We start from the raw sequence: 17,908 nt of genomic DNA on the forward strand, positions 1-17,908 counted from the left end.
TCAGGCAAGTTAGCTACTACACCACGCCCTAAGTTCGGTATTTAGTATTTTCACCTGAAAAGTACCTTTGCGTCACATGGCTAAACAACCAGAGCAGAGATCCCCAAAGTTCAGACATCCATCCCAATTTAGTAAAGAACAGAAGAAAGACAACAATTAAGCAGCACTCGCCGCTTATGCAGTTATTTTTAACCGAATACCAGAACTGACTGCTACCCTCAAAGCTGAAAGTGTGAATGTGTTCTGCGGCATATTACAACTCAAATATCTAAACATCTGCCCTGCAGCTCGGCATACAAACAACACCAAGCTCCATAGTAAAGTTCATATATTTTATATCTATATCCCTTAATCTTACTGGCATCTCAATGTATGAATAGAATATATTCTGTCTTTTTTTTTTATCGAGTTAAGAAATGCGAGAAAATACATTAATTCTTACACAAAGAGCTCTCGTACAAGTGGCAGAAAATATATATTGAGAGTAAATATTCAAGTCCAATCGCTAACAGCAAGTTACTTAATATTCATGAGTAGAATAGGCGGGGCTTTAATGAAACGTTATTCTGGTATTTTAGATATCCAATGAGGTACGTTGTGATCGAGATCAATTCGCTTGTTTTCAGATGCCATCTAATGTATTTCAAAACATTCAAGAAACAGCTATCTAGAATCTGGTGGACATGACGAATGTCGAGCCCAACGTAAGGAGTGTGAGATCATATTTCCGAGGTCATGACGTTTTAATTATGCTCCGCCTCACGAGAAAGTATCTTGTCAATATTAAGTAACCTCCTACTAAAGATTGGTCTCATATCCTGAAGGATCATAAGTGTTAAAAATGTTTAAGCGGACCTTAATTTTTTCACAGATACAATATCTTCTCATGAATAAAATAGAAAATCCTAAGCAACATATTTCACTTATTATATTTTTAATTTATTTTGACATTTTCCAAATGCAGTTGAGGTCGTAGCCTTAAAAATGGTGAGAAAGGAACTGCAACGTTCAAAAAATAAATTTTGAACTATAGTCGCTGTCGTTTCTCTTTATTGCAATCAAAACAAGATGAGCTAAAGCTAATATGGGCTAATTCCCTTCACAATTAGTTAAAATTGAACTGCGAAAAAATATTGCATACGATAAAAATTCACGAAAACAAAAATGATAACCACGTATTAATTGCCACTAATTACTTTAAAGAAAATGGAGCAAAATTAAGTACATTGAAACAAATCGTTAAAGGTTCCATATGCTTTAATCGGATATAATGGGAACGTAAAGGGCTCTTTTATCTAGATCACATTTTATACTCGAGAAAAGTACACCTTTAATAGATATAATGGACCGTAAAGGACTCCTGTTAAGACCACTTTTTACCAGCGAGTAAATTATATCTTTCATCACTTATAATCAGCTTGTAAAGGGTTCGCATCAAGATGATTTTTTATACTCCATAATACAAAGCACATCTTTAATGATGTATAAAAAATGAAATAGCTTTACTTAGCATTTACTTATAGCAGACCTTCTTTTAACTTTACTTACCCAGGAAAAGTTCTGAGTATAAGTATACGTAAACTACTTGAATATTTTCCATTTTGACGAATTCTGGACAAACGATACCTTACTATAAACACCAAATGTGGGTCTAGATAAATAAAACACTACAATACAAAAAACATTAATTGAAAGTGTTATCCTAGAAAATATTACAATGCTTATCAAATACATTTAAAAAAATCATAATATATGTATACAAAATGCATATACAGAGAACATTTTTTCATATATAGAAAAACAATAAATGAGCTAAACATTCAGTTTATAAGAAATCAGATATCCACAACTTTTCTCGGCCTATGGGTTTGAGGTTATCGTTTTTACAAGAAAGCTAGTCCTTAAATTAATTAGTTTTATACGAAAAAATTCGTACATAGAATATTTGGTAACAGCATGAAAATTCACGTCCACTGTGGAAGTTTATTGAAACCCTGGAAACAAATACAGATGTATGTAAAAACAGTGCACTGTTTAAAAGAGAAAGATAATGCAGCATCAGCGGTATTGCCTGAAAAACGCAGGGACCCAATTTTAAAGACCTTTACATATGTTTCTGAATACAGACTCCAAGAATTAGCTTTTCTACATGATATACAAAACATAACAAAAAACAAATGGTAAAAGTACATCTACATTTGGTTTATGATAGTTTTATTTAAACATGTCAAGAATGACTGACTTAATTCATCTAGAAATAAAAGTCAAAATCTCTCTGCTTGCTTGCTTGTCCGCCGCTTTCACTGCGCAGGTCACTCTTCCCTCACGCGAAGATGCGCAAAACAATAATATTTCGATGATACACGCGTCTATCATGTGCTAGCAGAAAGGGCAATTTTATCGTTAACATACACATTACAAGAATAAATTCTACACAAGACTTCACATTTTTTGGTAAGTTTGAGTTAATATTTAATTTAGAATATAGCATTATAGGCCTATTTAGTTATAGATTATTAACTATACATCTACTAATACGTCATATATATAACCTCATATACAAAAGAAATGTATGCAGAATCAGAATGTCGTGTGTGAAAAAACAAACAGCAGGCCTGTCTATAAAATAAAATTATGCTGTCTACCAGAAAATAGACTACCTGAAAAGAGTATGGCTTACATTATAATACTTATCGTGTAAAATGAGATTAAAGCCAAGTCAATGAATGTATTTTATTCTACTTTTTTTTTCTCCCAATGGTTCATTCCTGGAAGTGGATTTTCTTTTCTTTTCATACATTATAAAGTAAAATATTGTATTTTGTTTGTAGTATCTTTCATACATCAATTTCATAATATGAATACGGTATTACATTTATAAAAATATATTAAATTGACATTAAAGCAAATTCAACATAATATCACATACATATTTACATTTGAAATTTTAATATTTGAGGGAAAAGGACGGGGGATGGGAGGAATAGGTTTGTTTGTTATGGATTTCGCGCAAAGCTACACGAGGGTTAATTGCGCTAGCTGTCCCTAATTTAGCAGTGTAAGACTCTTGGGCTATTCTTTTACCAACGAATAGTGGGGTTGATCGTTACAATATAACGCCCCACGGCTGAAAGGGCGAGCATGTTTGGTGTGACGAGGATTCGAATCTGCGACCCACAGATTGCCAGGCCAGGGGAGAATAGAGTTAGGCTTATTCTTTTAGCCAGAACGGGTACTCATACGTGTATTAGATAATCTAAATATTCTCTATAAGGGCCTATTCATCCTTGCCAGTGAAGGAAAAAAAAAACATCGTTCATAAGGAAGTCATGATTTAAAACAGGTTCGTAGTTTACTTTCAAAAATCAATCCAAAGGTTTTTAGTTTTTTTTTATAAATTCACAAAATATTTTTTTACCTATCGAAATATGGAACGGGAAACAGAGAGACTAGGTTTTGTTCTCTAAAGCCAGGGCAACGCTGCTAGTTGGTTAATTTTATAAATAAATTTTACAAATCTACAGAGGTTACAAAGAACAAACTCGTACCCTATACTTTTATATTTCAGAGAGTTAATTTAAAATCAGTTCAGCTTGTAGCGTAAGTTAAACCCATCAATCCCTGTGATGAACTATTTTAATTATATCATATCAGTTGAGCTTGTAGCGTAAGTTAATACCCATCAATCCCTGCGATGAACTATTTTAATTATATTAGTGATTGATTCTAGAATGTATAAACTATCTCGTTGCTATAACTATATCACTCTCAACGCTATAAATCTTAAATTATATTGTTCCTTCTATGCAAAACAAAACTTTCTACGGTGGCATTGAAATACAGACTGTGCGAGTTATCCTAAAACTATTTTGGAGCCTCGCCATGTCGTTAAAGTCAATGTAGCCATGTCCAGTCATGCTCTCTATCTGACAACCGTGCATCTTGACGATAGAGGTGCATTATCGTAATTTCCATTACAGTAGGCTCCGTTGTTAGGCTATCATGTCTAAAGCACACGACGCATCCATATTTGCTTTCCATAATCCATCTAGTTTACGAGAATGACTGTTTCTCAGCTCCTGTTACAACAGCCTGATCGCTCATAAATCCATAGGCATTTCATCCAGCAACTTGATTGGTACGTCTTCGTACGGAATAGCATGAATACCTGTTTCATTCCCCATCTGTTTGGAGGTATGCAGCGGTTGAACAGAAGGTATGACTAGAAATCTTATCTTGCTAAACCAATACCATTGGCTACTGACATTGATGTTTGTATTTGTGAATTCTCATATTTTACACATCTTTCAGAAAACAATTTTTTGATGACATCACACAACCTCTGTAATGTCAAAACAATGTCAAAATTTAGTTCTGGTACATTAGATTCCACTGCGATTTTATATCGGCTGTGGTTGTCAGATAACTTGTCGACTTCCATATTCAGTCATTTTAATATAATGCACCCAACTCTCTGTAAAGGTGTACAAAAACATTAAGAAAAAGATATATTTATTCTTGACGGACGTCGAAGCGACACCATATGATAATGCAGCAGCAAACTGATGTTCAATAACATGAAGATTTACTTGTTTAAGTATGAAATACGTAACAGGATAAAGTGGCGGTACGACCATGTAAAGGATGCAGTAGAAATTTCTAAGTTAATCCCAAAAACGTGGAACAACCATTGACCAATGTGCTAAATATTTTGCTCAAATGAATCTGCGCTGAATCAGAAACTTGGGTCATCACGGCCAGTTAGGATCAATGAAAACAAAAATTATATTAACTTTTGTTTGAATTATTGACAATTAGTTTTATGACTTACCCTGGATTGTTGACAACTAGTTTTATGACTTACCCTGAATTGTTAACAATTAGTTTTATGACTTATCCTGTAATACTTGATAACACAATTGGTAAAAACATTTGAATAGGCTTGTAGTGGTAGCTTGGTACTTCTATAATATTCTCAGATCTTATGCAAATATAACATCTATTTACTAAGGATTAATCTTAAAATTGCCGATGGAAGACCATCTAAAACAAATCGGCTTTTTAAACAGATTTTTCAAAACTATTTATGCACCAAATTACTTGTAAGTCCATAATTTTGTTGGTTACTGCTAATGATACACACTAGTTTATCTTAACCTTATGGTATGTATTAATTGTCAGTTTACGTAATCTTCTTACTATAATGGACGTAGCGTGTATACATGTTTCTATGTATGTGACCGGAATAATAAATACAATGTGGCGCCATCTATTAAATCTCTTTCAAACAAAGAGATTCAAGTTTCAGACAACTAGAAAAATGACTACGGTAGGTGCAACAACCATTTCTTTACCACAGAACACAGTTTTAAATAAAATCACTCTCCTCACTACAAGAACACGACTTTCACTAGTACAGTACGTGACGGTTTGATTATATTTTTATTGATGTAATTTGTAAGTATAGTACCAAAAAAATTAATTCTTAAAACAACTGTTATTTTTTTAATAAAGGGTTACACTTTTAATATGTAAAAACGTTATAGCTTATATCAGCACAATCTGAACACTTTCCCTGTTTCGTACTTCCCAGAAAACAATCCTTTTTAAAGAAAAAGTTAACTTTTTTTATTTTTTCAATAAGGTATGAATACTACGATTAGCAATTGTTTGCACAAATAGCCGCCCTTAGGGTGGCGTTTCTTCTAGTTTACATAATATACGTAATTGTTTTGAGAAAGAAAAGTAAGTAAATTGTTTAGATCGTTTTATTTTGGGTTATTCTAAAAACGTATGTTGACATTTTTCTTAAAGTTATTTTAATTCACCTTAACAGAATAAATATGTACACTATATTGGTCCTGAAATATCACGGCAAAGGTTTCTCCAATATCAGTCAGGTAGTTAAATTACAGCAAAATGCGGTTCTTTAAATGTCGGAGCACATAGCCTAGTTGCTTTGCGCCAATAAATGCCACTCCACCAACTAACCTTGAATGTCATGCAGACTAACATTTCAAAGATGAACAGCAACGTAATTACAAATAACTGAATAAATAAAACAAATTTCTATTCACAAGCAGTGTTTGTGTTGAACCAAACTGACCAGCTTCTGTTTTCTATTCTGACTTCTCACTGGCTAGTGGGGCTGGAGTGAGAGTTTAAACTAAATTCGCACAAAACAGGTACAGGATAAATGTTAATGTGATACCATACAAGTCATACATGGTTGTAATGTGGTATCCCACAGTCCTTAGATTGCCTATGTTAACTACAATTTCAAATAACATACATAAGAGAGAGATCGACAATTCACGCATCTATGCCATCCCTTGAGATGGGCTTGTCCTTCTAAATGGAGTAGACACAGAGACAAGGTCAAGATTATGCAAGATTCTACGGGATAACTGTTGTATATGTAACATTTACGTAAACAAAACAACTAGTACATCTTTACAACCTTTGTACATTTGATTTACAAGGATGTCATAACAACATGCAGGATATATGCATGGAAATTTAATTTGTAAGTTTATTTCAGATATTAACGTAAGGATACATAAGGGTTACCTACGCTAGCGGTACTTAATTTTGAACTCATAAACTAGATGGAAGGCAACTAGTTAACAACACCCATCGCCAATCCTTTAATCGAATAATGCGATTTGGTCATCACTCTTAAAACGCACCTATAACCCCAAGTTGCTGAGCAAGATTTTCTGGCAGTGGGACTCGAAACTTTAACTCTCATAATCAGTCCAGCAAACTACCCACTAAGCCACGCCCGACTTCAAAATTTAGAAATAATTATCTGGATATACCCAAATAAAGAAATACATTCTGAATTAGTTATGAAAGTATGAAATTAGCAGTTACTTTTACTGTGATACTTCTATGTCTGTCCGTAAATTCATACTATAAAGAACTACAAAGAATTTATGACTTGCCTTCCTAATAATAATAATAAAACTTGCTACCCTGACCGGAAATTTTAAAACAAATACAGAACTCGACTCTGTATTAATAGTGCTTAGCTAACTTTATAGTAGTTTGGTTAGAATTTCGCGCAAAGCTACACGAGGACTATCTGCGCTAGCAATCCATAATTTTGCAGTAATAGACAGTCAACACTACCAACTGCCAACTCTTTTACTATCACATTATAAATCCCTCACGGCTGAAAGGACGGGGATTCGAATACGCGACTCTCAGATTGCGAGTCGAGCACTCAAACCACTAGGCCATGCCAGTCCCAAACTTAGGGTATACTGCATACTTTAAAACTACTTTTCATGTTCTGGTGGTTTACATTTTGGGCCATAAAGGTTTGGTACAGAAATAATAAAAAGGGTAATTTAAAATTTTTCTTTATAACATCGTATCATATTTATAGCTTACATTATATTTAACGCCAAGTCAGAGATCCATTTATGGGGAGTTGATTCCTAAACAAAGCTTTCCAGTACTTTGTTTCTTCTTGTTTTGTTTTTTTAAAAGTATGATAGAGATTAAAATTCCTTGTGATATCTGGAATCTGAATTACCCACCAGCATGGACGAACTCGCACTAGTTTCCATAATATGAGAGTAAAACCTATATCTCCATCCAAATTCCTACATCAAACACGGTAGTGGCTGTACATGTTGCACATTACAATATCTGGTTCCTCAGCTCTATAAAACCGTTTTCTCTGCGTTTTGCACAAGATCTGTAAAAAGCAGAATTGTGGCATTTCCAGTCATCATTGGCTTTGTTGTGATAGTCTATGATCGGAAACGCATACAAATTACTCTCCAAGTCGGTCGCAGGGATTATTCTTGTATTCGAAGAATGAGATAGTAGTAGTAGTTGTAGCAAAGCAGCATCAGTAGCAAAGACAGCAATGGTAGTGCCAGTAGTACTAGCAACATTGGTAATGCACACGAGGGAATATAGACCAGTCAATGATTTATCTCCATTTTAGACCTATAAGGATCCATTATTCATAAGCGCTTTTTATTTGACCAATCACGGTACGCCAACATGAACACTTCTACTCTTTGTGCAAGGGGAACATAGTCTGGCCAAACCTTAATTCTGCATCTTCGTGGCCAAAAACTAGTGAGAGGTGAGTTATTTAGACAGTAAAATGTGTTGTTTTTTTTAGTTTAGCATATCGAGTCCTTTATCAGAGTACACTGTTTTTGGTTTTAACATGAATACCGGAAACCATGACACCCCTCTGTAGCCCACCCAATTACCGAATTCGGTCTCATCAATCGCAGACTGGGTGTTAACATAAAACTATTTATCGATGAATGTTAATAAAAAAAATCCACATTAAACTTATAAAACTAATGACTTCTCCGTTTCCGCTCAAGTGGTTTTGTCTTTCATAAACTATAACGAGTTTTCAAAATAATTGTATAATCAAATCAATACAATTAAACTTGTAAAGCTAACAGTGATATGTCATGCACATTAGTTTCCGTTGAATTATGCAACAACGTGGTTTTCTCTTTCCATAAATGTTTATCTAACTTGACGAGTCATTTCAGTGTAAGGTAATTGCGTTATAATACACTCCACAAAATGTAATGCAGAATTATATAATTTTATGGTAGTTGTTTGCATTTGATAAACAATATTAACTGGTTGTCTAATAAACTTTACTGATTAAAATTAGTCTAACAGGTACTTCACCAAACCAAAGTATTTGTGGTAGTGCTATTGAGAACAAGACAATTTCTTATAATCTATATACTACTAAAACTCTGAGATTGTTTGTTTGTTTGTTTGCTTGTCTGTAATTAAATACAGCAACAACTGCTCACAATAGCGCCATATTTGTAATGAAATGAGAATAGAAACATAATAAAACAAGTTTAGTTAAAATCCGGCCACGGGTTACCGAGTTAGTGCCGTTTTTCGGGTCACTTTCATGAAAATTTCTAGCATGAGTAATTTTACATCACACTACCGTTCGTGCTCTTTACGAAACTTCATCGTTCAAATCTATTTCCCTATCAATGTTTCCATCTTCTTTGAAAAATGAAATGGTCCTTACTTTTACTCCCGATCAACAATCAAATATCTTTTCTTGAATTATGAATAACACGAATGGATTGAAATAAACCTTCATTTCGGTGCAATATTGAAATAAGCTTGAATTCTTCATAACCTCTGAATAGTGGGTGACCCAACGGGTCACGGTGGTCCAGTATTAACTAAAATTAGAAGCGGACATTAAAACAGTCTCGATATTTTGAATTCGGAAAGAGTTTTATTCAGATTATTGTCCTTAAGTACAGTCAGTTCGTTGAATAAGAACAAATTAACTCAAATTACTAGTGTTGAAACATGTTAGCTTTAGCACAACAAATCTAGATATTAATAGTTCATGTACGTATATTGAAATAAGCTTGATGTACTTCCTCAGGGTCTCTGAAAGTGTTTTGTTTCAATAGTAAATAAAAGCAAAATCAAGAGTAAAAATATGTTTAATTCTTGCTTTTGAAGTTCATATGTAATACTGTGTTTTCGACTTCTTTCGTGATATGTCAGTCATCAAACTGTTATTGATTAATTTCAAATAAGCATGTTAACCGACGTATGTCAAAAATCGGAAAACAGATAAACTTATTCCACATCGTTAAAGATCCTGAAAAGAAATTGACTTCCCACGACTTTACGGTTACTTACGTAAGACGCTTATTATTTTCTGCTTCTCAAGGATGTTTGTTACTTTGAATTATTTAAAGTGATCTTCTTTCTTTTTGTTTTCCACTGAAAAACAGTTACCATTTCAAACTCCACTTTTAGTTATCTTCAACTCTGACTTTTGCGCTTTCTCTACTGATAGTTAAGTGTCAATGGTCAAAGCCAATCAATAATTTAGCTTATAACGCTAACGTACCCACATGATGACGACAGCAGCATTAAGAATCGTTTGAAGTTAAAAAAAATAAAAAAAATACACGAGAGACTAGTTCCCAACAAACGAGACTGATGGCGATAACATACGTCACCTAGCAACAGGAAACTATCTGATGAGAAACGATTTTCGCCAAAGAACTGAACAATAATAGAAGTTAACGATCTTGGATTTTGCTGAGCGAGGAAATCATTTGAATGGTAAAGTGACTATCGAGACCACTATGATCGCGAGTAAATTTTGAATATTTTTTCCAAAGAAGTCTGGGTTCGAAATTAAACTCGCATTTCCAGACTGTATACTTAGCTGCCAACTCTGTGATACACTGTTTCCACGTGTACAAGTTTAAAGGGGGGGGCGGCAAATGTATTCTACTCCATAAATATTGCATTTCTTTCAAAAAATCAATTTAGAACTTATATTAAAATGTTCTTAAATTCAAAAATATTTTATACTAGAAGTATTAAACCTTATTCGAAGTTTATTTTAGATCTTTCATTAAATTCTCTGTTGTATAATCTTCTAAAAATATTAATTTATATATTTTTGGAGTTTTTTTTTTCATAGTTATTAGCACGTGAAGTATACTGGGAAATTTTTATGCTTGTGCCTGTTAAAACACTGGGTGAAATTACTTATTTTCCATGCATTTTACATGAAAATTAGTGATTTTACCTAGTGGAATGAATTGTAATAATGATGGTATTATTATATTTTTTATATCCATAAGCAATTTGGCACATAGGTAGTTTAGAAAAATGTGTTTCAAAATCCTATGGCCTCCAACTGTAACGGTAGGGTTGTTGGGAAACAAAAATCACAATCGCTGACAAACCTTTATCATCTTTCTTTCTCAAATGTCGCTTTTCCAATTTATGTTGATCCACTGAAGAACTCGCTCCTGAAGAAGAAAGGTTTGATTTTCTGAGGTATTCGAGTTATGGGGCTTTTTATGCTGTGAAGTGATTAAAACTACATCCATTCAAGTAATTTATGTAATGTATTTCGGTCAATTCATTTGCAGTTTCTGTAATTGCCGAAAAATGTGTGCATTGTAGAAAAAATAAACACACTACTTTTATAGTTTGATTGTATAGAATATAGATCACTAAATCTGTATTATCTTCATTCAACGTGGGTTCTAAAGAGCGATTAACTGTTGTAGAAGTCAGAATGGCACTGTACTGTTTATGGAAATGGTAAAACTGTGAAATATTCATTACGTTCATGGCACTGTGATGTACTTAAAAAACAACACTATATATCACCTGTACAACGTAATTCCACACACTTGGAGATAATCAACAGATGAGTACAGAACATATCCTTCGTCACGTGTGGTCTACATGACAGAATAACAAAACGCAATTAATAACGTTTAAATTTGACGTAACAAAATCAACAAATAATTCATATACACGCAAGGTCTTGGGTGTGATATCGTTAACTTCGAACAACGAGTAGTCGAAGAGATGGGTTTTTAAACGCTTAAACTGCCTACATGTTGATTCTCAGGTTATTGCTTATACTTGTGTTTCTTTTACACCACAAACAGTACTTTAGTTCATTTATGTCAAATTTATTTACGGTCCCTCCTTATAATTGTTATACGATATGAATTATGCATGACAATGTCTAGCATTACAACTCTTAAGAGTTGTAATGTATTTCTTCAGTTTCTGGTGCCCCTCAGTGGCACAGCGGTATGCTTGCGGAGTTACAACGCTAGAAACCGGGTTTCGATACCCGTGGTGGGCACTGCACAGATAACCCTTTGTGTAGCTTTGTGCTTAACTTCAAAACAAAACAGTTTCTGGCGTTAAGGAAGAGTTGTAATGTATTTCTTCAGTTTCTGGTGCCCCTCAGTGGCACAGCGGTATGCTTGCGGAGTTACAACGCTAGAAACCGGGTTTCGATACCCGTGGTGGGCACTGCACAGATAACCCTTTGTGTAGCTTTGTGCTTAACTTCAAAACAAAACAGTTTCTGGCGTTAAGGCTTTCACGCCCAAAGCCCTGAAGAAATACATGCTTTGTGGATTGGAAAACGACAAACTATATTAGTTTTTTAAATCAAACTTTTCTGTTATTTGATTTATAGTTTACCTTTCCAGGGATCTCTGACAAAGGATGCTCGTTTTCTATTTCCTTTCATAAACCACGTGACTCGGCGTAACAAAGATACAGCTAAAACATGCTAGAATATTAGCAATTTCATTTAATGAAATTAGTTCATTTATAGGTTATTTCAACACATACGCAAATGTATACGGAAGGTAAGTTCGGTTCACTTTATCTACCACGACTTTACGCCTATGCTGTAACCATTTTTATAGTAACTTTTCATTAGGGCCTCATAGAGCCAGTACTGCGAGCCTACTGGCTTATAATCAACTAGGATGTTATACACATTTATGGCGAGGCTGATGAGCATGCACGCAGTCGTATATTCATTACCTAAATATCTAGGTTTGAGTGGAAGTTATTATTTTAAGTACTTTGGTAGTCAGTGTAATTAACAGTACGCCTTTTTAGCGTGTAATAAAACACATTAAAAACAAACATTGCCCATTAATGCCAATATAAATAAATCTGCACATTATAAATATTTATTTGCGAAAAAGTAAGTATCAAAAATCGTTATTATACTGAAAATGAAACATTTAGATGGGAAACATCTCTAATATGATCAGCCAGATGTTGAAGCAATTTTCGATATGGTTTGTTAATCATTCTAAACTTTGATTATGTTGTTTAAATATCTTAATCGACATGATTTTTATTGATTTAAAAACACTCTATTGTTAAGGTTTTTACTCATCCATTTTACATTTTAAAATTTTAATTAATACCATCAGATGTCGTAAATTCATACAGGCATTGCAAGAGACCATAAAAGTCCAATATTATAATTATAATTCCTATATTATTTGTAAAACCGACAGTAAGGAGTTTTTTTTGTATTCAATCTCCGGTACAGATACGTGTAGTAAATACGTAATAGTGGTGGGGGTAACATTTTTGTCACGCATATTGTTAGAAACGATTAAAACAGATTAAGTTTGTAAAACACTTTTTTTCTTTTTTTAAACATTATAGTGAAATGAAACACGATACTTAAATCTTAATACATTTTTTCTCGTAAAATAATATTTAAACAGAAATATTTGTGGACATAACAGAGAATCTTGCTCTTGAAAAAGGTGTAATATTAGTACTTCCATTAAAACATTTTTCATGACTGATACAACCTATTCTGATGTCAAAGAAAAGTAATCAGAAATATGACGATAAAGATAATAGTTTGAAAATTAATTTGTCTTCTAAATAATGTAAACTATAATGTACATATATATATAACAGCTGTTGTAAAACACGTTTATATTTCATACTAATAACTATTAACATTTATACACATCACTGTTAGTAGCTGTTTATTGTTGTGCCAGGAAAGCAATGTCAAACTAAACAAGAGGGAATCCTCAATAGCTGCAGCACTTGAAATTCCTTTAGGCATGATTAGAGTAAATTAATGTATAGGATCTTCCCCCCCCCTTTTTTATCAGCTATATTTTTGTGCGCCACCAATACCAAGCGTGGGGCGCGCGTATATCCCAATTCGATTTTATTACTCATCAGGATTTCTTCCAGTCTACTCTCAAATTGACATTCTTTTAGGCAGGATTAGAGTAAATTAATCTATGAGACCTTGGACGTGGTCAAATACACCAATCAAAAGGGTTTGACCTCCTGAGTCCAAAACTGTAATTAGATCACAAATCGGTAAAGAGATGACGGAGATATGAACTAAAAGTTTGTACTTGAAAAAACAAACAAAAAAAACAACTCAAGAGTCGTTCTATGAGCGGCTATGCCGCGACTAAAAATGTTGAATGTGTACTTCCAGCGTTGATTTTTATCTTTAGCACTTACTTGTTTAACTACTTAAAAAAATGAAAAAAATATATATTTACTATCTCTCTTCCAGGACAAAAGGACAAAAGTTTAGCCATTTAGAAAAAAAAAATTACATCTGTCTTTTATCATTCACAACATAATGTATAGCTACATCCTTTACATCTGTCTTTTGTCATTCTCAACATAATGTATAGTTACATCCTTTACATCTGTCTTTCGTACAAATTACTTTAAATTAGTAAAGCATGTGACGTTCTAGAATTGGTAAAGCAACATACTTATGGGATGTAACTATACATTATGTTGTAAATAATAAAAATAGATGTAAGGGATGTAACTATACATTATATTGTGAATAATAAAAATAGATGTAAGGGATGTAACTATACATTATAATGTGAATAATAAAAATAGATGTAAAGGATGTAACTGTACATTATGTTGAGAATGATAACAGACAGGTGTAAAGGATGTAACTATACATTATGTTGAGAATGATAAAAGACAGATGTAAAGGATGTACTATACATTATGTTGAGAATGATGTTGTTGAGTTTAGTGTGAATATGATTCAAGAAAATGTAACGTTTTTGATTCTCTATTTGGGCAATAAATTCTTGCTAGTTTACACACTCAGTCAACAAATTTCCAACTTATACCTATATTGGCACAGCTCTTCACACAATTTAATATGTAAACACAATTATACTATCTAGAATCAGATATATATAATGTTAATTATTCAGAACTTTTAACCTTAATGCATAATAAAATTATTCATATATAACACTCATATATATAATACTGTTATTAATAAACAAAACATTGCATACTTAAAATTCCTAAACTGAAAAAATATTTTATGGGAAAAGTTAAAGTTCAGATTGCTGAAACATGATAGACTGAAGATTTCACAGGTGTAAATTTTCTATGTTCACAACAGCAGAGAATATGATTTTGAAGACAATTACATATCAACTGGCACTATAGGTGCACAATTTAGTACATCTATATAATCTGAATTTCATATTTTTAACTGTTTAAGTTATTGACTAACAAGTTTACTACAAATTGTAAATTTTCTCTAAAACCCTAATTACTTATATTTTATAACACAGTACAAATTTAATATTTTGGGTAAAATGCAAATTACAAGGGCTTATTTTCAAGGTATAACATGTCTATAACACTATACAATCTAAAGATGTTTGAGATGGCATATCTCCTTTAAACCCTTGACTGACTAGGCTTAAAAGCTCAAAAATTTACATACATGTATAGCTGTAAAATTAAATAAGAAAACTGGAACATAATTTCCAAATCTCTTTTTAACAGAACCAATGTTTACCATATAATTATAAGCTCTGTGGAAATTAAACTAATCCCTACTATTAGTCACATTAACTGTAATAATTCCTCTTCTTCCGAACAAAGCTGATTCTTGGGCCAAAAGATTGGCATCAGCATTCTCAGTGCTTCTGCAACCAATATTTATTCCATAAAATAAGACTCTTTTTTTTTTTCTCTCATCTCAGTTTTAATCAATTAATACAAGGAATCAGACCACTATGTATGAATGTTAAAGACATGAATTTAAAATCTAGCCTTAAAACTTAGTCTTTTAGGAAACACTTTTTTTATCAATATGATATGATTGTGTGTGTAAATATACATAATATACATAAAAAAATGGTTAAAAAATATTTATTCATATGTATGAAATTATATTATAATCTATAGAAAAATTACTCTTTATCATAAAATAATTAATTCACTTGTGTAATATCATAATTAAAATAAATTCTTACATACAGTAAACTCAAGTCCAAATCACATTCTCAAATCATATAACATGTAATAAATATAGCTAAAATGTATAGTGCATATACAAGTTAAGCAGAGTTTATAATTTAAACTAGGTAGATGCCAAGGCTAGCAATTATAAGTTTGGATTTCCAAATTTTCAAAGCTATCAATCACAAAGGTTAGTGTAGTTTTTATTCATGTACATGTTAGATTTTTCTTAAAACACAACACCTATCTCTTGTGATGAGAGAGTATACATCTAGTATAGCAACCATGTTTTATTTAAGGGTTAAGTTCTAGTTGAATTAATTTGAATCAAAGGTGAAGTTAACTTAGGATTCATGAGTCTTGTTACTGCTAATCTGAATATACATCTAGTTATAGCAACCATGTTTTATTTAAGGATTAAGTTGTAGTTGAATTAACTTGAACCAAAAGTGAAGTTAACTTAGGATTCATGAGTCTTGTAATTGCTAATCTGAATTGAGCTTTAACTCATCACATCCTCTTCTCCTCAATATAGTATATTATTGCAAGTTTCCCTTTTGTATCCTGTCTTTGGCACATTTCTGGTTACCACTATGTTATAGTTATACTCCAATAATTTTATTTATTATTTCACTAAAAGACACATTTGTGATTAACACTATCAAAATCTGACAACACTTGTCTCAAACCTGTTATCAAATTAACAAATTAGAGTTACAGTGCATTAACTGCATATTGGAGCACAATTACTAATCACATTACAGTATATAAATATTTGTTTTGTGATTCCTATTCAGTCATTGCCTTCTAATTACTATCTCTCAAATGAAAAAAAAAAGACCACGAAAATATGCAACACATGAATATTGCTGATAAAAAAATCAACCTTCAGCTCATTCCACTCTATTTTTCTAATGTTGCCTATTAAAATAAGCAATACAATATAATAATTGTGCACTTTCCTACATATATGAATTGGTATGAGTTGCAGCAGTGGGATGATGACAATACAATGCTATAAAATATTAACAGAAAGCACTTTTCAACCTGAGATCAATACATTAAATTATTCAATATTTTTCGGTTTTGTTGTTGTTATGATGGAAATATATTTTCTTTAGAAAGTAAATGTATTTGGGTATATAGCCTAGGTCATGGTACAGCAGAAAGCTCTCCAGATACAACTTATGTTTTTCTTTCGTTTATTTTATTTACATCACAGGGACTAACGCCGGTGTTACAAAAAAGTACGTTGTCACTGGATGTTCTAACTTCCAGTACTATTACTATGTTCTACAAACTAAGTGGGAGTGTAAGTGCATTTCGTAATAGTCTAACAGTATGTACTACGATGAAATATAAAATTTAAAAATGTTTCACCTTCTTTCGCTTTCATTATGAATGAGTACCACCAGTTACTACTGTTGATATTTAACTTTTAGTTTTATGCAATAATACAGATTATCTATGGAAAACAAATTTTATTAATTACTCCAAAGCCCTAAAAAAAAGCAACTGTCAATGAGAAAATTAACAAGGTTTTTACCTTTCTGAGATGTTGAATCGGTAGATGAGCTGACACAAGCGCGTTTACCTCCCCCAATTTTACCAGATTGTAAAAATTCCAGAGGTCGTGGCTCAGACGACGGAATTGCTGATTGAGCTGTCAATGCCATAAGCCTAATCAGGAAGTCTGAAAGTTCTTTCCATAATACATATCTTACTTATTTAGTGATTAAAGTTAGCAAATTATACTGTATTCTACCGAATACACAAAATGCACGTTTTGAGTATAAAATATTATATGCGAAAACAGGTTATATTCATATGTATACAAGTTTAACCTGACCGATCCCAGTGAATCATAGCTCTCTTATGGTTTCGAGAGTATTGACTTTCACGCACTAGGTGTCTCTAGCATCTCGTATAAAAATAAAAATTCGACTGAATTATAATTTGTATAATTATTGAATTATTACAGTTTGTTGATAAACAAATTTTATAATAAAGACTTGGTTTCTGTTATTCTTAATAAATTCATTGTGCATCACAAAGTATGTTTTATTAAATATATTATATTTATATATAAATATATTTGAATAACATATAAATACAATATATTTATACTGTATATTATAGTTATAATGTAAAAACATATACCGTATTTGATGGCATATAGGACGCATGGGTATATAAGACGCACCCCCATTTCAGCAGGTCAGATTCAGGAAAAAAAGTTTTTAGTGTATTTAAGCATATATTAGTGAAAGTAATCTAACAGCAC

General features: G+C 32.4%; 1 protein-coding gene across 3 annotated transcripts in view; it reads right to left on the bottom strand.

Moving 5' to 3' along the window:
• Nucleotides 1-17,483, bottom strand: part of LOC111086910 — a 48,121-nt gene extending 30,638 nt beyond the window's left edge. For 2 of the 3 annotated variants that reach the window (XM_022391696.1, XM_022391694.1), the window contains exons 1-2: nt 17,171-17,483; nt 10,749-10,814 (exon numbers count right to left, since the gene is read on the bottom strand). In XM_022391696.1, coding sequence (XP_022247404.1) covers nt 10,749-10,814; nt 17,171-17,300 — 196 coding nt within the window. In that variant the 5' untranslated portion in view covers nt 17,301-17,483. The remainder of the gene's footprint in view (nt 1-10,748; nt 10,815-17,170) is intronic. The other variant, XM_022391695.1, reaches the window with a different exon arrangement.
• Between the last annotated feature and the right edge of the window lie 425 nt (nt 17,484-17,908).

The sequence above is a fragment of the Limulus polyphemus genome, unplaced genomic scaffold (genome assembly GCF_000517525.1).
Source record: "Limulus polyphemus unplaced genomic scaffold, Limulus_polyphemus-2.1.2 Scaffold1546, whole genome shotgun sequence".
In the NCBI taxonomy this organism is placed as follows: domain Eukaryota; kingdom Metazoa; phylum Arthropoda; class Merostomata; order Xiphosura; family Limulidae; genus Limulus; species Limulus polyphemus.